At 40.1% G+C, this 27,464-nt stretch overlaps 2 protein-coding genes across 3 annotated transcripts in view; both read left to right on the top strand.

Annotated features, from left to right (window-relative positions):
* LOC118225773 overlaps positions 1–27,464 on the top strand; it is a 218,164-nt gene that overhangs the window by 161,548 nt on the left and 29,152 nt on the right. Inside the window, exon 22 of the mRNA XM_035414675.1 lies at positions 4,155–4,296. Within this exon, the coding sequence (XP_035270566.1) occupies positions 4,155–4,296 (142 nt within the window). The remainder of the gene's footprint in view (positions 1–4,154; positions 4,297–27,464) is intronic.
* Positions 5,173–27,464, top strand: part of LOC118225172 (polymeric immunoglobulin receptor-like) — a 34,664-nt gene continuing 12,372 nt past the window's right edge. Inside the window, exons 1-3 of one of the 2 annotated variants that reach the window (XM_035413255.1) lie at positions 5,173–6,336; positions 16,639–16,962; positions 19,166–19,168. In XM_035413255.1, coding sequence (XP_035269146.1) covers positions 6,282–6,336; positions 16,639–16,962; positions 19,166–19,168 — 382 coding nt within the window. In that variant the 5' untranslated portion in view covers positions 5,173–6,281. Of the gene's footprint in view, positions 6,337–16,638; positions 16,963–19,165; positions 19,169–21,533; positions 21,646–22,189; positions 23,277–26,280; positions 26,605–27,464 lie in introns of those variants that run through there. The other variant, XM_035413256.1, reaches the window with a different exon arrangement.

The raw sequence follows: 27,464 nt of genomic DNA, 5'->3' as shown, positions 1-27,464 counted from the left end.
ATACTCTCACAGAAATAGCTTCAACCGCACAGTAAAATGTGCTGTGTTCTTTACTGTGGTGAGCAGAGAGGATTAAAAAGAGGAAATAATGCTGTTCTGCAGCCTCTAATAATAAAATGATTAAACTCAGAACAGAAGGAGAATACATATGTTTGTGAGAACTTTTGCACACTATTTTCTGAGGCTTCCCCTTAGAAATCATTGCATTTAAAAGTCTCAGCATATAAAGACACTGCCATCCAGAAAGTATGTTCTAAAATGTATGGGCCTTTTTTTCATGGAAGCAAGAATTAGTTTGCACAGGCTACTCTATTTTATTAACCTGTAATTTAAATTTAGGCTTAATTTATGATGCTGTTCTGTGTATACATGCTGCTGTTACTTATCTATGTGTTGTAGATGCGGTGTACCATGGTGCTCTCCATTTCATAACTGCCAGGTCACTCATACACAGTTGCATCTTATACACCAAAGGGGGCCTGACCTCCTTAGCTGCACCTAGGCCTCAATTTTGCCCGATTTTCGAAAATCATTCAAAAACTCCTATCTTACCATTGCTCGACTTGTAATACTGTGATTTCCAGGCTCTTTCTTAGAATTTTAAATGAGTTGTAAATTAATTTTTAAAGTTGGCATCTCCTGCCCCACCAAAATTTAGAATGTCCAATTCACAAACTATGTACAAGCATGCTCATATACGTCCCAAATGCTGGTGTAATTACCAGAACGGATGATGCTAACTTACTACTTAACTTGCACTGCTTTAGCCAGCGTGCTAATAATGACTAATAATGTCCTACGCTAATAAGCACACAGTTATGCATGCTTAGTCTTGCATCCAATAAAACAGTCAATATGTTCAAATGACACCAGTACCGAAATAAGACAGACGCTATCGATGCATATCCACCGTTCAGGTAATGACACCGCCTCGGGAGAGTGAAGACACTCGTCTCGGGTTGTTCTCTGAAACACACGGTGCCAGCCAGCTGCTTCTTTTCACACATCAACCACAAGCTGCGCATGCATTCCAGAGCAGGGGTGGAGGAGACCCATTTATACGCATGCGCAGAGAGCCAGCCACAGGCCCCTGGACAGACAATAGGGGTCGCTCAAGCAACAAACAGTGCTATCCCCGTCAGTTTAATCCCTCCCATATATCCCTTTGTACATATAACTGGCTGTGTGCCGCCCCTGCAGGGATGTTGGCCACTGTCAGCACCAGAGCGGGTCGGACTTGAACCGAGACCGTGGTGCTTACGGCGCTTTTACTTGTGAGCCACCCAGCAGCCAGCAAAATATACTTTTAAATTCCCCATCTGCAAACACCCATTTCCCCCAGAGTGATGTACATCTCCACTTCTGTATGCTGCTCTGGATAAGACTGTCTAAGCGATTGTCATTCAGTGTAATACTACAGTTGAAAAGCTGCTTTTATTAGACTTGGTGGTAATGGAACACATCCTTGAATAAACTAAATCTTGACACTTGTCTCTTTGAATGAACGCAAAAGCAGGGTAACTGCAACACAGGTCCTGAGTGTAAATGCATTTAATCACACTGTTTGCTGGTACCATTGTTCCACGTTTTTCTTGTACCACGTTACTCTTATGTTTCTTCTGTGTCTCTAAAGGTATTGAGTGTGTGACTGCTGTTCTGTCTTATAGAAGAGATTTCAATGTTATGAGGCTACGTATAAGTAAAGGAATAATAAAAAATGTCAGAATATTACTATAAAGGATGTGTAGGGGACCATTACCAAATGTGCTTATGTTTTAGTTTTTCATTTGTGTAATGCATTATCATTTTTAAAAATCTACGATTTAACAGAATGTTCAAGAAACATTTGAAAATTAATGAATGAATTGAATTACAAGATTATTGTGACAATTTGTTCTATATGTTGGCGTGTTAGTCCAAAATTTTACTAAGACCCAATGTGTTGGTTACACTTATTGTCATGGTGTGTTTGAGTGAATAAGTGCGTTGGTGATGTTTGTACTCAGTAATAAGGGCACACCACTCACAGAGGGCTAAACACCACATTTCACCAAGACTGCTTTATGTGGACCAGATAAGGATGGGATGTACTTTATTCAGACAGGGGAGAAAGCAGAGAGAGTAACAGATACAGAGGGGATCTCAAATCAGAAGTCAGCTGCCTTATAGACTGAGTTTTACTCCATTGTGATGGTAAAATGAACCCAAACTGATGAAGTGTGTGTTTCTCTCTGCAGGTGCTGGTGCTGTGTCCACAGTGAGTACTGTACCTGTACAGAGTGGAGGATCTGTCACCATCCCATGTCACTATGATAAGAAATATGAAAAGCATGTGAAGTACTGGTGTCGGGGGTCAGATTGGAATACGTGTCATACTCTAGTACGCACTGACTCTCCAAAAGTCAAAGGTGAAACATCAATCACTGATGACCACACCCATCACGTCTTCACTGTTACCATGACAAAGCTGAAGACAGAGGACACTGGATATTACTGGTGTGGTGTAGAGATCAATAAGGGTGGAGATGAGTGCAAATATCTGTACCTGTCAGTCACTGCAGGTGAGATTGGTTCAGCACATAATACACTCAGCGAGACCTGCTTCCCAACCTTTTCATAATCATCTTCACTTCTCCTCATGATTTCCTCATGGTACTTTCTACTGTAGAGTGCTGCACTGGGGGGTAAATGAGTGAACCTTGCGGTTATCCTAGCAACACTGAGTTTTACCAAAACATATACAAGTGCAGTCATGTGTATTTGAAAATATCATTGTTACTCTGTAAAACTATTTAGGCTCTACATAAGGAATGAGAGTGTGGTGGCATTTCTTGCATTTTTTTAGAACCCACTCCCAGGCTAATTCCATGAGACTATGGAAATGATTTGCTTTGTTAATCAAGTGCCTTATGCAGATTGTTCTGATTTTGGGATTTTGAGGGATTTTTAACAGATACAATGCTTTATATTTTTGTCTTTATTCCATGGGTTTTTATTCAGAAGCTCCTGGACTCTGGGTTGACCAGCAGGAGGTGACCGGTGTGGAAGGGGGCCATGTCAGTGTGCAGTGTCACACTAATTATCCAAGCAGCATGAAGAAGTGGTGCAGGGCTGAGGGCTCCTGTGTGGAAGTGAATTCTGCTAAATCTGGAAGAGCAGAGATCAAAGATAGCCGTTCTAAAAAGGTCTTCATTGTGACAATGAGGGAGCTGAACAGAGAGGACACAGGCTGGTATTGGTGTGTGAATAGAGAACTACAGATCCCTGTTCACATCACTGTCACTCAGAAAACTACAACTACTACAGTCACCTCAGGTAAGGAACTCAAATCAAACAAACCTGTATGACAATGCATTTTATCATAGAATTTTAAATGGTCTTTCCTGTCACTCTCTCTCAGTGAGGGCATGTTGTGAATTTTGTTTTTCACCAATTGCTGCCAGTACTCTCTTGCAGTAATGTGCAGACTGTAGGGTGTCACTGGCTTGTAGAGAGCAAGTAAGGAGGTCTGTTCTCCTTTTACATAACCAGTGTTACAACACACATACTCACACATGCGTGCATACACACACACGCACACACACACACATTTTATAAGGTATTGGTGATGTACTTTAGTTTAGTTTAGCAACACTGAATTGTCTTCATGTAATCCCAGGGTTTTGACCAAAATATTACTTCATAACTGAAACATTTAACAGTAGATCCATTGTGCAGGAGTTGTAATGTAGATGATAAAGAAACACTTACAATATCATCCAGTGGAGCAAAATGTATGGTTATCAGATAGTGACTGATTTATTTCCTTTGAAAACTTTTCCTTGGAAAATTTTCCCCAATATTAGCATGGTGAACATCTCTCACATTCATGTTAGCTGGTCACAAGCCATCCACATCCTCAGCAGCCACAGGAGGACGGGCCCCTTGAGCCTGGACCCTTCTAAGGGTTCTTCCTATAGGCTACCTAGGGTGCTTTTCCTGTCCCTCTTGACCTATAGGCTTGCGTTTGTAAGGGTTTAAAGACTGGGGAACAATGTGAAATACTGTGACAAATGTCTAGTAATTTATCCTAAATACAAAGGTTTTGATTTGAACATTAGAAGTGTACCTTTGAGATAAAAAAAATAACTAATAAATAATGGGAAACGTTTCAGACTGGGCTTTGCATTTGCTGACAGATACCACCACATCTCTCTCTCAACCCCAAGTGAACAACAAATTGACCAGGACAGCAGAAGCACCTTCAACTGTCCAGAAAACCAGTTGTCCGGAACACGGAAGCCAGCAGTGTTCCAGGTGAGTTTTGTGTTCTCCCCTTAGCTTTTCCCCTTTCAGTGAGTGCGGCCAGTCTATGCCCATCCCCTCGATGTGTCAGTGAGCATCTTTCCCACTTCCTGTATGCAGTTAGATTGTTCACCATGAGACCGCAGCTGCACTGGAGCTCATTCAGTGCATTTGCTGCCTGCAGGGAACACACTGACGTGCAACCAGAGGCTTGGAAATAAGTTGCGAAGTGCGACACTGCTGAGGAGATAATACAGAAACATAATCTGTGGTGCGCTCACTGAATGACACTCAAACCAGTCTTTTCTGCGTAGTGCACCGACGAGCTTGGAACGGACTCTGGGGGCGCTACGCCACACCGGGGTTGCTTTGGTGTTCCTAATATGCTCCGCCGTCGTCTTTTGGAAGATTTGGCGATACCGCAGTAAGTCGTGTGATCCTTCTATTATTAATCCAGTTTTCGTTATACTGGCACATGGAGGTTTACTGCTAGCATTACTCAGTACTTTGTTGAGGCACCTTTGGCAAATCTTCTATGAAACACCCTCAAGCCAAATGAGAATTTTTTTTACCCTAAAGAATGTTTGTGTACTTAAAGATACACGTGGGCTTACACGACTGGAAGAAACCATTAGCAATAACAATAACAAAAACAACGAGAATACAATGAAATGCAAAACTGGTTTAATGTTTTGGGGTCGAGAAGAGATAACTGTTAATGTGAAAAACGAATGTTCGTTTATTGAACGATTATTCTACCGCGCGTTTGATGCGATAGGAGCGCAGCACTCGAGAAAGAATAGAGGACGTGGGACGTTACGCAAATAACACCGCAGAGCCCTGCAATCTACTGTACGAACATTGATGTGGTACGCAATGTTTTTTTTTTTTGATCAATCAAAGTTCTTGATTTCCCTGTCCATATAAATTGTGTACCGAAATTGTGCTTTCCCTTTTTTATTAGATGTAGATCCGCTCTGATGTCATCATCGCCAGAATCGTTCCAGCCTCAGCTTTAACACCCCAATATCTGCACCTATTACCACGTTGCCACAGTTTTAATCCTATTTTAATTATATATGATGATGTTTATTAATAATGGTAATAGTGCACATATGATTTAAAATTAACGCTCTTTGACTATGTGTACATCAACTGTGTTATTTCTGACTATGTACTGTAACCGGCTATCTGCATTATGATATATAATTCCCAATGTGTTACTTACAATGAAGCCCGTTAAAAATTGGTTACAAACGCAAACAATAATAAAGTATTTCTGAATCCCAACAAATGTCCCAATTGACCTGTACAAGAAGAGTTGATTTGATGATATGCACAAGGGAAGAGGCCTGGATGCTCTGCAACGTGAGGAACCTGAGGATTCCCATCAAATGCAAATGCAGCCATTTAGCCCATTTCAAATGTTTGACTCTGCTGCCCTCTGCTGGATCAAAAGGATACTTTCAATTTCCCTACGTAATAATGTACTGATGCCCTCTGCTGGACAAACTAAAAATGTTCATATCTTTGCTAGATGATTAAATTAATATGGTGTAGCTGACTGGCACAAAAAAGTATAAGTTGTTCATGTCTTCATGAATGTAAGAACTCTGAATGTATTCAAAAGCCAACAAACTGGGGAGCTCAATATTTACGACATGCTCAGAGGTCCTGTGTTGTATCATATTCAATCAGTCAGCGAATTCTTGGCTGAAAGCTGACTTTTATCCCTGTTTTATATGTATTATAAAGTTAGAAATATAATACATAGAGATGATAATAAACAAAACAACTAATAGTGAATAGATCATTCATAAAGATGCAGGAAATGATAATGATAGATATCCTGCTCTGGCCCCTGAGAGATCACAGACTGCAGAGCACGAGGGACCAAAGAGGTGGGGACTGAGAGGAACAGGAAGTGAGAATCATGTTAAAAAGAGCTGGACCCTCTAAATGATGCATACACACAAACAAGCTGGCCTCACACGCATATGGCTCCCACTCAGCTACTCTTCCTCTCCATCATCTTCCTCTCTGTACTGCCAGGTAGGACTTGATTTCTCTCTGTGTACTGAATACTGGAGCATTGTAGCAGTGAGACTGTCTGCGCCATAACCTTGAATTAATGAATTATACCGAAGTCTGGAGTTTACATGAATAGAATTAGTTTACTTTCTTAAAACATTAATTTACGATGAATAAAAATCACAGTTTAAAAAATAATTCATGAAGCCACAAGAAACTATTTTTGCACGTCTGCAATTGATGGTCTTTTCTTTTTTGTTTCCTTAAAAAGCTTTTTCATTGACTGTTACACTGCTTACTCTTTTCCTTCTTATTTTCAAAGCCATTGAAACCAATTCATAAAGAAAGTCCATTTCATAAATCTCAACTGATGAAATTGTAATGTTTGTGCATTGTGTAGTTGTACAGGGGAATATATTATATTAGACAATATATTGCAATCATTTGGCAGACACTTTTACAGCACAGTGAACAGCAGTTGAGAGCATCATTGTTACTCTCAGGAAAACCAGAATGTAGTCTCGCTAAAATGGCCCATTCATAATCACTAAAAGCTATGTGAACCCAAAAAATAACAACCTGTATTTTAATAGTTAATATATTTTTGTAACTGTCTAAAAGCAACAAAATTATGATTCATTCCCCACATCAGTATGCGTGATATTCTAAGTAAAGTCAAGCCTTCACATACATGATTAAAATAGCTCTGAGTTTAAACTGGATGTGAAGTTGCAATGGTATTTTTCTGTAGGTGTGAATACTCTCACAGAAATAGCTTCAACCCCGTTGTAAAATATGATGTGTTCTTTACTGTGGTGAGCAGAGAGGATTAACCACAGGAAATAATGCTGTTCTGCAGCCTCTAATGGTAAAATGAAAACTTTTGCACACATTATTTTCTGAGGCTTCCCCATAGAAATCATTGCATTTAAAAGTCTCAGCATGGAAAGACACTGCCATCCAGAGAGTATGTTCTAAAATGTATGGGCCTTTTTTTCATGGAAGCAAGAATTAGTTTGCACAGGCTACTATATTTTATTAACCTGTAATTTAAATTTAGGCTTAATTTATGATGCAGTTCTGTGTATACATGCTGCTGTTACTTATCTATGTGTTGTAGATGTAGTGTACCATGGTGCTCTCCATTTCATAACTGCCAGGTCACTCACACACAGTTGCATCTTATAGACCAAAGGGGGCCTGACCTCCTTAGCTGCACCTATGCCTCAATTTTGCCCAATTTTCGAAAATCATTCAAAAACTCCTATCTTACCATTGCTCGACTTGTAATACTGTGATTTCCAGGCTCTTTCTTAGAATTTTAAATGAGTTGTAAATTAATTTTTAAAGTTGGCATCTCCTGCCCCACCAAAATTTGGAATGTCCAATTCACAAACTATGTACAAGCATTCTCATATACGTCCCAAATGCTGGTGTAATTACCAGAACTGATGATGCTAACTTACTACTTAGCTTGCACTGCTTTAGCCAGCGTGCTAATAATGAGTAATAATGTCCTACGCTAATAAGCACACAGTTATGCATGCTTAGTCTTGCATCCAATAAAACAGTCAATATGTTCAAATGACACCAGTACCAAAATAAGACAGACGCTATCGATGCATATCCACCGTTCAGGTAATGACACCGCCTCGGGAGAGTGAAGACACTCGTCTCGGGTTAGTTCTCTGAAACACACGGTCCCACGGTCCCCACACGGTGCTTCTTTTCACACCTCAACCACAAGCTGCACACGCATTCCAGAGCAGGGGTGGAGGAGACCCATTTATACGTATGCGCATAGAGAGCCAGCCACAGGCCCCTGGACAGACAATAGGGGTCGCTCAAGCAACAAACAGTGCTATCCCCACCAGTTTAATCCCTCCCATATATCCCTTTGCCCGTATAGCCAACTGTGTGCCGCCCCTGCAGGGCTGTTGGCCACTGTCAGCACCAGAGCGGGTCGGATTTGAACCGAGACCGTGGTGCTTACGGCGCTTTTACTTGTGAGCCACCCAGCAGCCAGCAAAATATACTTTTAAATTCCCCATCCGCAAACACCCATTTCCCCCAGAGTGATGTACATCTCCACTTCTGTATGCTGCTCTGGATAAGACTGTCTAAGTGATTGTCATTCAGTGTAATACTACAGTTGAAAAGCTGCTTTTATTAGACTTGGTGGTAATGGAACACATCCTTGAATAAACTGAATCTTGACACTTGTCTCTTTGAATGAATGCAAAAGCAGGGTAACTGCAACACAGGTCCTGAGTGTAAATGCATTTAATCACACTATTTGCTGGTACCATTGTTCCACGTTTTTCTTGTACCACGTTACTCTTATGTTTCTTCTGTGTCTCTAAAGGTATTGAGTGTGCGACTGCTGTTTTGTCTTATAAAAGAGATTTCAATGTTATGAGGCTACGTATAAGTAAAGGAAAAATAAAAAATGTCAGAATATTACTATCAAGGATGTGTAGGAGACCATTACCAAATGTGCTTATGTTTTAGTTTTTCATTTGTGTAATGCATTATCATTTTCAAAAATCTACGATTTAACAGAATGTTCAAGAAACATTTGAAAATTAATGAATGAATTGAATTACAAGATTATTGTAACAATTTGTTCTATATGTTGCTGTGTTAGTCCAAATTTTACTAAGACCCAATGTGTTGGTTACACTTATTGTCATGGTGTGTTTGAGTGAATAAGTGCGTTGGTGATGTCTGTACTCAGTAATAAGGGCACACCACTCACAGAGGGCTAAACACCACATTTCACCAAGACTGCTTTATGTGGACCAGATAAGGATGGGATGTAGTTTATTCAGACAGGGGAGAAAGCAGAGAGAGTAACAGATACAGAGGGGATCTCAAATCAGAAGTCAGCTGCCTTATAGACTGAGTTTTACTCCATTGTGATGGTAAAATGAACCCAAACTGATGAAGTGTGTGTTTCTCTCTGCAGGTGCTGACGCTGTGTCCACACTGAGAACTGTAGCTGTACAGAATGGAAGATCTGTCACCATCCCACGTCACTATGATAAGAAATATGAAAAGCATGTGAAGTATTGGTGTCGGGGGTCAGATTGGAACATATGTCGTATTGTACTACGCACTGACTCTCCAACAGTCAGAGGTGACACATCAATCACTGATGACCCCACCCAGCATGTCTTCACTATTACCATAAAAAATCTGACGAAGCGACACACTGGATTTTACTGGAGTGGTATAGAGATCAATGATGGTGGTAGAGATAAGGGCAAACGTCTCTACCTGTCTGTCAGTGCAGGTAAGATGGCTTCAGCACACACTGCACTCATTGAGACCTGCTTCCCAACCTCTTAATAACAGCATCTTCACTTGATGATTTTCAATCATATGCTGCTCAGAACGTTCTACTGTAGAATGCTGCACTGGGGGTAAATGGGTTAACCTAGCGGTTATCCTAGCAACACTGAGTTTATCCAAAACATATAAAAGTGCTGCCATGTTTGTTTGTGACTCTACACAACGAATGAGAGTGGGGTGGCAACTTTAATGGTACTTTCTTTGCAATCTACTGCCAGCATGAATCCATGAGAATATGGAAATTATTTGCTTTTGACTTTGAGTGGCTTTAAAGTGCAGTTTATTTTTATTTTGGGGAAAACCTAACAGATACAATGCTCTATATTTTTGTCTTTTTATCTATGGTTTTTATTCAGATCCTGGACTCTGGGTTGACCAGCAGGAGATGACTGGTGTGGAAGGGGGCCATGTCAATGTGCAGTGTCACACTAATTATCCAAGCAGCATGAAGAAGTGGTGCAGGGCTGAGGGCTCCTGTGTGGAAGTGAATTCTGCTAAATCTGGAAGATCAGAGATCAAAGATGACCGCTCTGAAAATGTCTTCATTGTGATGATGAGGGAGCTGAACAGGGAGGACACAGGCTGGTATTGGTGTGCTACTGAAGACCTACAGATCCCTGTTCACATCACTGTCTCTCAGAAAACTCCTACTACTACAGTCACCACAAGTAAGGAACTCAAATCAAACAAACCTGTATAACAATGCATTTTATCATACAATTCTAAATGGTTTTTTCTGTCACTTCCTGTCAGTGAGCGTTAAAAAATAGACGGGTATAAATGGTGTTTTCTCTTCTGACACTTCATAGCAACCCAATGTGTAACATCAAGAGCACTATGCACATCTCTTCCAGTTAGCACAGGAACCACATCAGCTACAGCCACCAAGCCTTCAACCTCAAAGATGTTGGCAGTCACAATACCTCGGTCATCTCTTCCACCCACAACCACTTACAACAATAGGTAAGGTATTTATAAAGAAAAAACGAATAATAATAATAATAATAATAATAATAATAATAATAATAACAATAATAAAAGTAACATAGTTTAAAAATTTTAATAGGATGTTGGACCCCCATTATTCTTTAATAAAATGACTGCTTTTCCTGACTAATGTGCCCCCAGAATTCATTGCTCTTTCAAAGTCAATGAGGCGTCCTCCTACAGCTACGCTAAGGCTGTGTAAATATGATCAATAGAGAGCACAGTGTCAGATACCGAAAGATGATTGCCTCAAAGAAACTGGAGTTATTATTTTGTTGTGGTGCAAGTCTGTGGTGCAAACAAAGCACACCGTGTGTTAACATGACCCCTGAATCTCATTTTGACATTTAAAATGCGGGTGAAAATAAAAAAGTAAAAGAAGATAAATTTTGTATCTTTACAAATATATTTTTATGAAATAAAATGTTATGAAACCAGATATTCAGCTCAAATGCAGCATCATTTCAGAGCAGAGCTTCTCATTTCTTTCAGCAGCAGTAGTACTGGAATCCCGTAATGTGGATATATGACCCTAAAGCATGCCGCTGAGTTTAAATTTCATGCACCCTGTTACTGCTGTTAAGCCCTTCAGACCTCATAATCGTCCTGATGACATCAGGGATACTGTTGCTGGCAGCAACTGTTGCTACTGTTACCTGGAAGAAATACAGTGAGTTAAAAAAAATAAAAATAATGGGTAAAATTTCAGACTGGGCTTTGCACTTGCTGACTGATACCATCTCAACTCTCTCTCGAACCCCAAGAGAACAACAAACTGACCAGCACAACAGAAGGGTATTCTAATGTGTTCTACTCTTCTACGTCTACTGGCCAGAACACGGAAGCCAGCCGTGTTCCAGATTAGTTTTGTGTTCTCCCCTTAGCTTTTCCTCTTTCAGTGTGTGAGGCCAGTCTATGTACATCCCCTCTGATGTGTCTGTGAGCATCTTTCCCACTTCCTGTAAGCAGGCGGGTTGTTCACCATGAGACCGCAGCTGCACTGGAGCTCATTCAGTGCTTTTGCTGCCTGCAGGGAACACACTGATGTGCAACCAGAGGCTTGGAAATAAATTCCAAAGTGCGACACTACTGAGGAGATAATACAGAAACATAATCTGTGGTGCGCTCACTGAATGACACTCAAACCAGTCTCTTCCGCGTAGTGCACCGACGAGCTTGGAACGGACTCTGGGGCCGCTACGCCACACCGGGGTTGCCTTGGTGTTCCTAATATGCTCCGCCGTCGCCTTTTGGAAGATTTGGCGATACCGCAGTAAGTCGTGTGATCCTTCTATTATTAATCCAGTTTTCGTTATACTGGCACATGGAGGTTTACTGCTAGCATCACTCAGTACTTTCTTGAGGCACCTTTGGCAAATCTTGTATGAAACACCCTCAAGCCAAATGAGAATTTTTTTTACCTTGAAGGATGTTTGTGTACTTGGGCACATGGGATAGGAAGGAATCATTGGCAATAACAATACAACAAACAACGAGAATACAATGAAATGCATAACTGGTTTAATGTTTCTGGGTAGAGGGGAGATAACTGTTAATGTGAAAATCGAATGTTTGTTTATTGAACGATTATTCTGTGTTTGATGCGGTAGAAGCGCAGCACTCGAGAAAGAATAGAGAAGACGTGGGACGTTACGCAAATAACACCGCAGAGCCCTGCAATCTACTGACCATGGATGTGGTACGCAAAGTTTTTTTTTTTGATCAATCAAAGTACAGGATTTCCCTATCTATACAAATAGCATGACGAAATTGTGTTTTTCCGTTGTTTATTAGATGTAGAGTCGCTCTGATGTCATCATCACCAGAATCGGTCCAGCCTCAGCTTTAACTCCTCAATATCTGTACCTATCACCACATTGCTACAGTTTTTATCCTATTTTAATTATATATGATGATGTTTATTAATAATGGTAATAGTGCACATATGACTTAAACTTTTTTTTTTGACTATGTACTGTAACAAGCTACACATATTTACAGAAGGTAAATGTTGTCTGCATTATGATATATAATTCCCAATGAGTTCCTTACAATGAAGCCTGTTTAAAATTGGTTACAAAAGCAAACAATAATAAAGTATTCCTGAATCCCAACAAATGTCCCAACTGAACTGTACAAGAAGAGTTAATTGGTTTATATACACAAGGGAAAAGGCCTGGATGCTCTGCAACGTGAGGAACCTGAGGATTCCCATCAAATGCAAATGAAGCCATTTATCCCATTTCAAATGTTTGACTCTGCTTCCCTCTGCTGGATAAAAAAGGATACTTTCATTTTCGCTACGTAATAATATACTTATGCCCTCTGCTGGACAAACTAAAAATGTTCATATCTTTGCTAGATGATTAAATTAATATGGTATAGCTGACTGGCACAAAAAAAAGTATAATTCTAAGTTGTTCATGTCTTCATGAATGTAAGAACTCTGAATGTATTCAAAAGCCAACAAACTGAGGAGCTCAATATTTACGACATGCTCAGAGGTCCTGTGTTGTATCATATTCAATCAGTCAGCGAATTCTTGGCTGAAAGCTGACTTTTATCCCTGTTTTATATGTATTATAAAGTTAACAATATAATACATATAGCTGATAATAAATAAAACATCCAATAGTGAAAAGATAATTCATAAAGATGCAGGAAATGATAATGATAGATATCCTGCTTTGGTCACTGGGAGAGCACAGATTACAGAGCATGAGGGACCAAAGAGGTGGGGACTGAGAGGAACAGGAAGTGAGAATCATGTTAAAAAGAGCTGAACCCTCTAACGGACATACAGACTTACACACACAAACACACACACACACACACACACAAACTGGTATCACACACATATGGCTCCCACTCAGCTACTCTTCCTCTCCATCATCTTCCTCTCTCTATGGTCAGGTAGGACTCATTTCTCGCTGTGTACTGAATACTGGAGCATTGTAGCAGTGAGACTGTCTGTGACATGAATATTAATTATTGAGTTATACTGAAGTTTGGAGTTTACATGTTTAAATGACTATAATGAAATGAAAATGATTTTTTTGTGATTTAAAATATTATCTGAGTACAATTGCTTCTCTTTTTACTTGCCCTAGGCAAGTTTACTTTCTTACGAAATTAATTTTCGATGAATAAAAATCACAGTTTAAAAAAGAATTTATGAAGCCACAAGAAACTATGTTTGTCTGCAATTCATGGCCGTTTCTCTTTTTGTTTCTTTAAAAAACATTTTAATTGATGCTCCTTTCTTTCATATTGACAAAGCCATTGAAACCAATTCATGTAAAAGGCCTTTTCATGAATCTGAACTGATGAAAATGTAAAGTTTGTGCATTGTGTATTTGTGCAATGGAATCCATTATATTACGTTACTTTTCCGGCACAGTGAATTGCAGTTGAGAGCATCATTGTTACTCTCAGGAAAACCAGAACGTAGTCTCGCTAAAAACCTCGCTTCCCATTCATAATCACTAAAAGCAATGTAAACCCAAAAAATAACAACCTGTATTTTAATAGATAATATATTTTTTTAACTGTCTAAAAACAATAAAATCATGATTCATGTCCCATATCAGTATGCGTGATATTCTAAGTAAAGCCAACCCTTCACATACTTTGCCTGATTACAATAGCTCTGAGCATTAACTGAAAGTGAAGTTGCTATGGTATTGTTCTGTAAGTATGAATACTCTCACGGAAATAGCTTCAACCCCACAGGAAAATGCGCTGTGTTCTTTACTGTGGTGAGCAGAGAGGTTTAGCCACAGGAAATAATGCTGTTCTGCAGACTCTAATGGTAAAATGATATACTGTGAGTGGAAGGAGAGCACACCTGTTTGTTAGCTCTTTTGCACACATTATTTTCTGGGGCTTCTGAACCTGTGAAGGTACTGCCATCCAATGAGTATGTTCTAAAATATGTTGGCCTTTTTTCATGGAAGCAAGAATTAGCTTCCATAGGCTACTATATATATATATATATATATATTTAAACCTGTAATTTAAATTTAGGCTTAATTTATGATGCCATTCTGTGTATAGATGCTGCTGTTACTTATCTGTGTGTTCCGATGCAGTGTACCATGGTGCTCTCCATTTCATAAGTGCCAGGTCATTCACACACAGTTGCATCTTATACACGAGAGGGGGCTGGACCTCCTTAACTGCACCTAGGCCTCAACTCTGGTGCTCGATTTTCTAAAATCATACAGAAACTCCTGTCTTACCTTTGGTCCACTTGCATTTCTGTTATTTCCAGGCTCTTTCTTAGAATTTTAAGTGAATTTTAAATTCATTTTTAAAAATTAAGTTTGCGTCTCCAGTCCCACCCAAATTTAGAATATCCATTTAACAAACCATGTACAAGAATGCGCAAATATGCCCGTTGCTGTTGTAATTTCCAGAATGATGGATGTTAGCTAACTACTTAGCTTGTACAGCTTTAGCCAGCATGCTAATAATGGGTAATAATGTCCGACGCAGATCCTAAGCGAATAAGCACTCAGTTGTGCATGCTTAGTTTTTTATCCAATAAAACGGTCAATACGTACAAATGACACCTGACCCAGAAACAGAGTGACTCTGTGGATGCACATCCACTGTTCAGGTAATGACACCACCTCGGGAGAGTGAAGAAACTCGTCTCGGGTTGTTCTCTGAAACACACAGTCCCAGCCAGCTGCTTCTTTTCACACCACAGCCACAAGCTGCACACGCATTCCAGAGCAGGGGTGGAGGAGACCCATTTATACGCGTGCGCAGAGAGCCAGCCTCACGGTTGCTCAAGTAGCGAGCAGTGCTTCCCCTGCCAAACAAATCCCTCATATATATCCCCTTGCCCATATAACCAATTGTGAGGCGCCCCTGCAGGGCTGTTGGCCACTGTCAGTACTGGGGTGGATCGGATTCGAATTGTGTTTGTGGTGCCTTATGGCACGTTTGCCAAGCGAGCAGTCAGCAAAAGATGCTTTTTAAATTCCCCATCCCCAAACGCCCAATTTCACCAGAGTGATGTACATCTCCACTTCTGTATGCTGCTCTGGATAACAGTGTCTAAGTGATTGTAATTTAATGTAATACTGCAGTTACAAAGCTGCTTTTATTATACTTGGAGGTAATGGAACACATCCCTGAATAAACTGGATCTTGATCAAAAGTGGGGTAACTGCAATACAGATCCTGAGTGTAAATGTTTTTAATTTTGCTGGTACCATTGTTCCACGTTTTTCTTGTACCGCGTTACTCTTATTCTTTCTTTTGTGTCTGTAAAGGTATTAAGTGTGTGACTGCTTTTCTGTCTTATAAAAGTTATTTCAATGTTATGAGACTACGTATACGTAAAGGAAAAATAAAAATGACAGAATATTACTGTCAAGAATGTGTAGGACACCATTACTCAAAAAGTTATTTGTATTCAGATTTTGGGCATTTGTGAATTCAAGATGAATAGCTTCAATCTGAGTAAAGTTGCTTATGTATTAGTTTTTCATTTGTATGATGCATTATAATTTTAAAAAATAATTTTAAAACGTTTAAAAACGAGCTCCAGGGAATTAATTGAGTTGCAAGATCATCATAACAATTTGATGTTGGTGTGTTAGACAAAATTTTTCTTAGATGCAGTGTGTCGGTTACACTTATTGTCATGGTGTGTTCAAATGAATAAGAGCATTAGTGATGTTTGCACTCAGTAAGGAGGGCACACCACTCACAGAGGGCAAAACACCACATTTCACCAAGACTGCTTTATGTGGACCAGATAAGGATGGGCTGTACTTTATTCAGATGGGAGAAAGCAGAGAGTCACAGATAGAGAGGGGATCTCCAATCAGAAGGTGCCCTGGCAGGGGGTTGAACCTCCAGGGGGATTCACACATACCCTGAGAGTCAGCTGCTCTACAGACTGCGCTTTACTCTGTTCTGACAATAAAATGAACCCAAACTGATGAAGTGTGTGTTTCTCTGCAGGTGCTGACGCTGTGTCCACAGTGAGTAATGTAGCTGTACAGAGTGGAAGATCTGTCACCATCCCATGCCACTATGATAGGAAATATGAAAAGCATGTGAAATACTGGTGTCAGAGGTCAGCGTGGTCGCCATGTCACACCATCGTACGCACTGACTCGCCAAAAGTCAGAGGTGACACATCAATCACTGATTACGCCACCCATCATGTCTTCACTGTTACCATGACAAATCTGAAGACAGAGAACTCTAGATATTACTGGTGTTGTGTAGAGAGCAATGCGGGTGGAGATGAGGGCACACGTCTGTACCTGTCTGTCACTGCAGGTAAGATGGCTGCAGCACACACTGCACTCAGCAAGACCTGCTTCCATCGTCTTAATAATCATCTTCACTTCTCACCATATTTTCCACCTCACCATGCACAGTACTTTCTACTGTAGACGGTTGCACTGGGGATAAATGCATGAACCTAGCAGCTATCCTAGCAACACTGAGTTTTTCCAAAACTTGTAAAAGTGCTGGCATGTGTGTTCAAATATACAAACTCTGCAAAACCATTGGTTCCTTTTGAGTCTACGTAAGGAATATGAGTGTGGTGGCAACTTTAATAGTACTTTTTTGCAACCAACTCCCAGGTTGTGTTTATGATAGTATGGAAATTATTTTCTTTGGCCTTCGAGTGGCAGTTTATTTTGATTTGGGATTTTGGGGGAACTTCATAGATACAATGTTTTATGTTTATATTTAAATTCCATGTTTTTATTCAGGCACTCCTGGACTTTGGGTTGCCCAGCAGGAGGTGACCGGTGTGGAAGGGGGCCATGTCAGTGTGCAGTGTCACTATGATGAACCGAGCAGCATGAAGAAGTGGTGCAGGGCTGAGGGCTCCTGTGTGACAGTGAACTCTGGAAGAGCAGATATCAAAGACAACCGCTCTAAAAAGGTCTTCATTGTGACGATGAGGGAGCTGAACAGAGAAGATGCTGGCTGGTATTGGTGTGCTGCAGGAGAACTACAGATCCCTGTTCACATCACTGTCACTCAGAAAACTATTACTACCACAGTCACCACAAGTAAGGAACTTAAATTAAACAAACTTGTATAACAATGCATTTAATCATAGAATATTAAATGGTCTTTTCTCTCACTTCCCGTCAGTGAGGGTTGAAAAACAGATGGGTATAAATGGTGTTTTCTCTTCTGACACTTCATAGCAACCCAATGTGTAACATCAAGAGCACTATGCACATCTCTTCCAGTTAGCACAGCAACCACATCAGCTACAGCCACCAAGCCTTCAACCTCAAAGATGTTGGCAGTCACAATCACAAACTACAACAACCACAGTCACCAGATGTAAGGAACCCAATACAAGCCTGTATAACAATGAATTTTATCATTGCATATTACATTTTTTCTATTTCTCTCTCTCTCAGGCAGGATTTAAAAAACAGACGGGTGTACATGGCCTGTTGTGAAATTTTTTCACCACTTTCTGCCAGCGCTCTGTTGTAGTGCTGTGCAGACTGTATCTTTAAAAACCCCATTTTTACAGCACACACACACACACACACACACAAAATAACGCCATAAAAAATGGAGAGAAACTTCACTTGACATTAACTTGTTTGCCTATGTTCGCTTTTGTTAGGACTTTAAGACTGGGGCACACTGTAAAATATTGTAACAGATGTTTTGTAATTTATCCTAAATAAGTTTTGATTTCTATGTTAGAAGTATAACTTAAGGTCAAAAATAAAGGGCAGCTGTGCAGTCTGGAATTTATCAACGGATACCATTGACTCGTGACTCCTCCTTTCAGTCCCACGAGAACAACATATCGATCATCACAACAACAAAAGAACATATCTGTCCGCAGCTAATCTTGCATACTACTGGGCCGATCAGCCTAATACTTGTTGTGCATGCTGACAGCAGGCCAAGGACCTGAATTCTGGAATATTTTGCAAATCAGTCAACGACAAGTATTTTATTTGAATAAATTTTGATCATTGTCCATTGAAATACATTGACTGCTAACTCCTCCTAACCAGCCGTTAGGAGCCGCAAGTGATCAACAACTGCTTCCGTTTGGAATGAAAGACCAGCGATGTACAATGTTAATTTCAACGTTAAAGTTACAATCTCGAAGATTTCCATTTCGTTCTCTTTGGCGGTACCAATGGCAAGAAGCGGTAATTGCAGGTATGTTTTTGGACCTCACTTCCCATAGATCCAACCGGATCCAACCAGTGTCGCCTGTGTGACGTCAGTCAGTTGGCACCTGGGCCACGCCAACAAAAACACTATTTACTCGGTAAAAAATGGTTGTTATAAAAGTAACGTTATGTACATACTTATTCGTTGTCTAACATTAGGCTAACTTAAACTGTCTTTACACTGCCGAGCCGGGTTAAAATGCTGTAGCAGACCTGGGGTAGAATTAGAGATGATCAATTTCCACAAACGTTCTTTATCCACTGGGTTTCGCTGTGGCTTACGCAATTATGTATCTCGTGCACAATAGGCAGTCTTTTTCGTGAATGATCGTCGAATGATGATATTTTTTAAACATGTTACCCCTGGTGTTTCTGGTTTTGCTAACTAAACTGTTCAAGAATAAAGCTGAGCTGGGTGTTAAATTAGCAATCATAATAAGGAGATTTCATCAAAAAAGGGAATCAAGGCTGAAGGAACACGTGAGGAAGCGTAATAAAATAATAACAACGCTAATCTATACTGCCGTATTCTTTTATTTAGTTTTCTCCGGCTTGATATCTTTACACAAAAATCAGACCGGGCACTGCTCCACCTATATCCTGGCTTTATTCCAATCATTATAATATATTGATGAACTTGATGGCAATGTAAATAACGGTAAAGTTAAGGCCAGTTTATATCAATGATTCGCAACGAGACGAAACGGTTTTAGAATGTTGCAGAGAAAATTGCAGCGGTGTGAACTGGTTAGTAGCAGAGCCGTTGCCTGCCCTGGGGTCTCAGAAGACCCACCTTGTCAAATCGCCAAGTGCAGTTTTAGAACGTTTACAATCAGACGTCTTGGAATTTTGCAAGTTGCATCCAGTCTCATTGCGAATCATTGATCTGAACTGGCCTTTAGTTAGCTACACTGCAACGTTGCAGCAAGGTAGCATTGCATTCGAGAGACGGTTTTCGAGGTCGGTACCAGTCGGTAGCGTTAGCTAGCTTTTTTTCTAATTGTTAGCTGACATTAGATTGTGTTAATTACATTAGCTAGCTAGCTAACGCAATGTTACCTGATATGAGAGATGGATACTGTGCGCAACGTTGTCTAAACTAATGTTGTCTTTCTTGACATGGTCCGGTAGCTAGCGTTAGCTGTGCAAATAGCTATGTAATTTAGTAACGTTACATTGTCATCAAATGTAATACGAAATCTACAACAACAAGTAATATGACCTCTCATGTTACACAAAACCTTTTTAGGGTTCCATAACCACCACCGCCGCCCCTCCCCTCCCCTCCCCTTCTCTGTTATTGTAATGCTAGCAGACACCGAAAAAAACAGTATGCCGCTCACACACAAGTGAGTTGAAGAGCGAGTCTGTTGCTTTAGCTCCGCCTACTCTCTCTGGTGGACCAACCACTGATGGGTGATGGAAAACGCGTCACTAACTATGCGCCGCTTGTGATTTTTTCCCGGGAATGACGCCACAGACACCCAGTTCTTTAATCATAAATTATTATAATAATAATTATATAAATTAATATAATAATAGGCTCAATCACCATTGTGTTACCTAATTTGGCGATAGATAGTGACTTAACAGACATTTATTTTAATGAAAATCTTTGAGATTATTACATTAAAGTGCCAACAAAATAATCTGCCAACTAACGGGGTACGTTAATGTTTGACTCTGTGGCAATTCTTTTGTTGGCATTTTCACGTTGAAATTAATATTTTACATCGCCTTTCCAGATTTGAGACGAAAGTGCCGGACTATAACGTCAACATTAGCTCTGTCTAACACATCGTGGCTGATATGAATGAAATTAGCTAACATGTCACCACCTTTAGTGTTACTTCACTGAATTGGCATTTTTGGGATTTTCAGTGGCACATGGTAAACTTGTAATATTCTATTTGTTCCTGTCCACATTGTTCATGTCCAGATTTGAAACGAAAGTGCCAAACTATCACGTCAACGTTAGCTCTGTCTAGCGTGGTTGATATGAATGAAATTAGCTAACATGTCACCACCTTCAACGTTACTTCATTGAATCGGCCTTTTTGGGATTTTCAGTGGCACATGGTAAACTTGTAATATTGTACTTGTCTGGTTGCATTGATTGTGTAGCCTCTATTGTTGCATCAGCAAAGCTAACGCCTGGCGGAGATCTGCACTCTACTGAGTGCACTCCTCTAGTTAACTTTGTGTTTGCTAACAGATGCCATCACATCTCCCTCTGAAGCACACAAGCAGTACACACTGGTCATCACAACAGAAGCACCTTCTATTGTCAATAAGACCAGTTGTCCAGAACACGGAAGCCAGGAGTGTTCTGGGTGAGTTTTGTGTTCTCCCCTTAGCTTTTCCCCTTTCAGTGTGTGAGGCCAGTCTATGTACATCCCTCTGAAGTGTCTGTGAGCATCTGTCCCACTTCCTGTAGGCAGGCGGGTTGTTGACCTTGAGACAGTAGCTACACTCAAAGAGATTCGAATTGCTACACTTGAGCTTATTCGGTGCTTTTGCTGTCTGCAGATTTGTGTGTGCTGAAGGGAAGACACTGAGGCTCAACCAGATGCTTGGAAATAAGTTCTGAAGTGCAACAGTATTGAGGAGATAATGCAGTTAAACCTTATCTGTGGTGCGCTCACTGAATGACACTCAAACCAGTCTTTTCTGCGTAGTGCACCAACGAGCTTGGAACGGACTCTGGGGCCGCTACGCCACACCGGGGTTGCCTTGGTGTTCCTAATATGCTCCGCCGTCGCCTTTTGGAAGATTTGGCGATACCGCAGTAAGTCGTGTGATCCTTCTATTATTAATCCAGTTTTCGTTATATTGGCACATTGAGATTTACTGCTAGCATTACTCAGTACTTTGTTGAGGCACCTTTGGCAAATCTTTTATGAAACACCCTCGAGCCAAATGAGAATTTTTTTTACCTTAAAGGATGTTAGTGTACTTAAAGATACACGTGGGCTTACACGACAGGAAGAAACCATTAGCAATAACAATAACAAAAACAACGAGAATACAATGAAATGCATAACTGGTTTAATGTTTCAGGGTAGAGGGGAGATAACTGTTAATGTGAAAATCGAATGTTTGTTTATTGAACGATTATTCTGTGTTTGATGCGGTAGGAGCACTCGCAGCACTCGAGAAAGAATAGAGAAGACGTGGGACGTTACGCAAATAACACCGCAGAGCCCTGCAATCTACTGTACGACCATTGATGTGGGACGCAAATTTTTTTTTTTTTTATCAATCAAAGTACAGGATTTCCCCTGTCCATATAAATTGCATGACGAAATAGTGTTTTTCCATTTTTTTATTAGATGTGGAGTCGCTCTGATGTCAACATCACCAGAATCGTTCCAGCCTCAGCTTTTAACGCCTCAATATCTGCACCTATCACCACGTTGCCACAGTTTTTATCCTGTTTTCATTGTGTGATGATGTTTATAAATAATCATAAAAGTGCACATATGATTTCAATCTAACGCTCTTTGACTATGTGCTCATCAACTGTGTTATTTTTAACTATGTACTGTAACCGGCTATCTGCATTATGATATATAATTCCCAATGTGTTACTTACAATGAAGCCTGATAAAAATTGGTTACAAACGCAAACAATAATAAAGTATTTCTGAATCCCAACAAATGTCCCAATTGAACTGTACAAGAAGAGTTGATTTGATGATATGCAGAAGGGAAGAGGCCTGGATGCTCTGCAACGTGAGGAACCTGAGGATTCCCATCAAATGCAAATGCAGCCATTTAGCCCATTTCAAATGTTTGACTCTGCTGCCCTCTGCTGGATCAAAAGGATACTTTCAATTTCCCTACGTAATAATGTACTGATGCCCTCTGCTGGACAAACTAAAAATGTTCATATCTTTGCTAGATGATTAAATTAATATGGTGTAGCTGACTGGCACAAAAAAGTATAAGTTGTTCATGTCTTCATGAATGTAAGAACTCTGAATGTATTCAAAAGCCAACAAACTGGGGAGCTCAATATTTACGACATGCTCAGAGGTCCTGTGTTGTATCATATTCAATCAGTCAGCGAATTCTTGGCTGAAAGCTGACTTTTATCCCTGTTTTATATGTATTATAAAGTTAGAAATATAATACATAGAGATGATAATAAACAAAAGAACTAATAGTGAATAGATAATTCATAAAGATGCAGGAAATGATAATGATAGATATCCTGCTCTGGCCCCTGAGAGATCACAGACTGCAGAGCACGAGGGACCAAAGAGGTGGGGACTGAGAGGAACAGGAAGTGAGAATCATGTTAAAAAGAGCTGGACCCTCTAAATGATGCATACACACAAACAAGCTGGCCTCACACGCATATGGCTCCCACTCAGCTACTCTTCCTCTCCATCATCTTCCTCTCTGTACTGCCAGGTAGGACTTGATTTCTCTCTGTGTACTGAATACTGGAGCATTGTAGCAGTGAGACTGTCTGCGCCATAACCTTGAATTAATGAATTATACCGAAGTCTGGAGTTTACATGAATAGAATATGATTATGACGTAATTCATATATTATTTGCAATCTGAGCACAATTTCTTCTCTTTTTACATGCCCTAAGCTAGTTTACTTTCTTAAAACATTAATTTACGATTAATAAAAATCACAGTTTAAAAAATAATTCATGAAGCCACAAGAAACTATTTTTGCACGTCTGCAATTGATGGTCTTTTCTTTTTTGTTTCCTTAAAAAGCTTTTTCATTGACTGTTACACTGCTTACTCTTTTCTTTCTTATTTTCAAAGCCATTGAAACCAATTCATAAAGAAAGTCCATTTCATAAATCTCAACTGATGAAATTGTAATGTTTGTGCATTGTGTAGTTGTACAGGGGAATATATTATATTAGACAATATATTGCAATCATTTGGCAGACACTTTTACAGCACAGTGAACAGCAGTTGAGAGCATCATTGTTACTCTCAGGAAAACCAGAATGTAGTCTCGCTAAAATGGCCCATTCATAATCACTAAAAGCTATGTGAACCCAAAAAATAACAAACTGTATTTTAATAGTTAATATATTTTTGTAACTGTCTAAAAGCAACAAAATTATGATTCATTCCCCACATCAGTATGCGTGATATTCTAAGAAAAGGCAAGCCTTCACATACATGATTAAAATAGCTCTGAGTTTAAACTGGATGTGAAGTTGCAATGGTATTTTTCTGTAGGTGTGAATACTCTCACAGAAATAGCTTCAACCCCGTTGTAAAATATGATGTGTTCTTTACTGTGGTGAGCAGAGAGGATTAACCACAGGAAATAATGCTGTTCTGCAGCCTCTAATGGTAAAATGAAAACTTTTGCACACTCTATTTTCTGAGGCTTCCCCTTAGAAATCATTGCATTTAAAAGTCTCAGCATGTAAAGACACTGCCATCCAGAGAGTATGTTCTAAAATGTATGGGCCTTTTTTTCATGGAAGCAAGAATTAGTTTGCACAGGCTACTATATTTTATTAACCTGTAATTTAAATTTAGGCTTAATTTATGATGCAGTTCTGTGTATATATGCTGCTGTTACTTATCTATGTGTTGTAGATGTAGTGTACCATGGTGCTCTCCATTTCATAACTGCCAGGTCACTCACACACAGTTGCATCTTATACACCAAAGGGGGCCTGACCTCCTTAGCTGCACCTAGGCCTCAGTTTTGCCCGATTTTCGAAAATCATTCAAAAACTCCTATCTTACCATTGCTCGACTTGTAATACTGTGATTTCCAGGCTCTTTCTTAGAATTTTAAATGAGTTGTAAATTAATTTTTAAAGTTGGCATCTCCTGCCCCACCAAAATTTGGAATGTCCAATTCACAAACTATGTACAAGCATTCTCATATACGTCCCAAATGCTGGTGTAATTACCAGAACGGATGATGCTAACTTACTACTTAGCTTGCACTGCTTTAGCCAGCATGCTAATAATGAGTAATAATGTCCTACGCTAATAAGCACACAGTTATGCATGCTTAGTCTTGCATCCAATAAAACAGTCAATATGTTCAAATGACACCAGTACCAAAATAAGACAGACGCCATCGATGCATATCCACCGTTCAGGTAATGACACCGCCTCGGGAGAGTGAAGACACTCGTCTCGGGTTGTTCTCTGAAACACACGGTCCCAGCCAGCTGCTTCTTTTCACACCTCAACCACAAGCTGCACACGCATTCCAGAGCAGGGGTGGAGGAGACCCATTTATACGCATGCGCAGAGAGCCAGCCACAGGGCCCTGGACAGACAATAGGGGTCGCTCAAGCAACAAACAGTGCTATCCCCGCCAATTTAATCCCTCCCATATATCCCTTTGCCCGTATAACCAACTGTGTGCCGCCCCTGCTGGGCTGTTGGCCACTGTCAGCACCAGAGCGGGTCGGATTTGAACCAAGACCGTGGTGCTTACGGCACTTTTACTTGTGAGCCACCCAGCAGCCAGCAAAACATACTTTAAAATTCCCCATCTGCAAACACCCATTTCCCCCAGAGTGGTGTACATCTCCACTTCTGTATGCTGCTCTTGATAAGACTGTCTAAGTGATTGTAATTGAATGTAATTCTACAGTTGAAAATGCTTTTATTAGACTTGGTGGTAATGGAACACATCCTTGAAGAAATTGAATCTTGACACTTGTCTCTTTGAATGAACGCAAAAGCAGGGTAACTGCAATGCAGGTCCTGAGTGTAAATGCATTTAATCGCACTGTTTGCTGGTACCATTGTTCCACGTTTGTCTTGTACCACGTTACTCTTATGTTTCTTCTGTGTCTCTAAAGGTATTGAGTGTGTGACTGCTGTTCTGTCTTATAAAAGAGATTTCAATGTTATGAGGCTACGTATAAGTAAAGGAAAAATAAGAATGTCAGAATATTACTATCAAGGATGTATAGGAGACCATTACCAAATGCGCTTATGTTTTAGTTTTTCATTTGTATAGTGCATTATCATTTTTAAAAATCTACGATTTAACGAAATGTTCAAGAAACATTTGAAAATTAATGAATAAATTGAACTGCAAGTTTATTGTAACAATTTGTTCTATATGTTGCTGTGTTAGTCCAAATTTTACTAAGACCCAATGTGTTGGTTACATTTATTGTCATGGTGTGTTTGAGTGAATAAGTGCGTTGGTGATGTTTGTACTCAGTAATAAGGGCACAACACTCACAGAGGGCTAAACACCACATTTCACCAAGACTGCTTTATGTGGACCAGGTAAGGATGGGGTGTACTTTATTCAGACAGGGGAGAAAGCAGAGAGAGTAACAGATACAGAGGGGATCTCAAATCAGAAGTCAGCTGCCTTATAGACTGAGTTTTACTCCATTGTGATGATAAAATGAGCCCAAACTGATGAAGTGTGTGTTTCTCTCTGCAGGTGCTGACGCTGTGTCCACAGTGAGTAAAGTTGCTGTACAGACAGGAAGATATGTCACCATCCCATGTCACTATGATAAGAAATATGAAAAGCATGTGAAATACTGGTGTCAGGGGTCAACGTGGTCATCATGTTATACTCTAGTGCGCACTGACTCTCAAACAGTCAGAGGTGACACATCAATCACTGATGACCCCACCCATCATGTCTTCACTGTTACCATGATATCTCTGACGGGGTGGGACACTGGATATTACTGGTGTTGTGTAAAGATCAATGGGGGTGGAGATGATGGCAAATATCTGCACCTGTTTGTCACTGCAGGTAAGTTGGCTTCAGCACACACTGCACTCAGAAAGACCTGCTTCCCAACCTCTTAAAAACAGCATCTTCACTTGATGATTTTCAATCATATGCTGCTCAGAACGTTCTACTATAGAATGCTGCACTGGTGGTGAATGGGTTAACCTAGCGGTTATCCTAGCAACACCGAGTTATTCCAAAACATATAAATGTGCTGCCATGTTTGTTTGTGACTCTACACAAAGAATGAGAGTAGGGTGGCAACTTTAATGGTACTTTCTTTGCAATCTACTGCCAGCATGAATCCATGAGAATATGGAAATGATTTGCTTTGGACTTTGAGTGGCTTTAAAGTGCAGTTTATTTTTATTTTGGGGAAAACCTAAAAGATACAATACTTTATATTTTTGTCTTTATTCTATGGTTTTTATTCAGATCCTGGACTCTGGGTTGACCAGCAGGAGATGACTGGTATGGAAGGGGGCCATGTCAGTGTGCAGTGTCACTATAATGAACTGAACAGCATGAAGAAGTGGTGCAGGGCTGAGGGCTCCTGTGTGGAAGTGAATTCTGCTAAATCTGGAAGATCAGAGATCAAAGATGACCGCTCTAAAAATGTCTTCATTGTGACGATGAGGGAGCTGAACAGAGAGGACGCTGGCTGGTATTGGTGTGCTGCTGGAGAACTACAGATCCCTGTTCACATCACTGTCACTCAGAAAACGACAAATACCACAGTCACCACAAGTAAGGAACTCAAATCAAACGAACCTGTATGACAATGCATTTTATCATAGAATTTTAAATGGTCTTTCCTGTCACTCTCTCTCAGTGAGGGCATGTTGTGAATTTTTTATTCACCCATTGCTGCCAGCACTCTC

This window comes from Anguilla anguilla, chromosome 4 (assembly GCF_013347855.1).
Source record: "Anguilla anguilla isolate fAngAng1 chromosome 4, fAngAng1.pri, whole genome shotgun sequence".
NCBI lineage: Eukaryota > Metazoa > Chordata > Actinopteri > Anguilliformes > Anguillidae > Anguilla > Anguilla anguilla.
The sequence above is the reverse complement of the archived record's forward strand: the minus strand, read 5'-3'. Positions and strand labels throughout refer to the sequence as shown.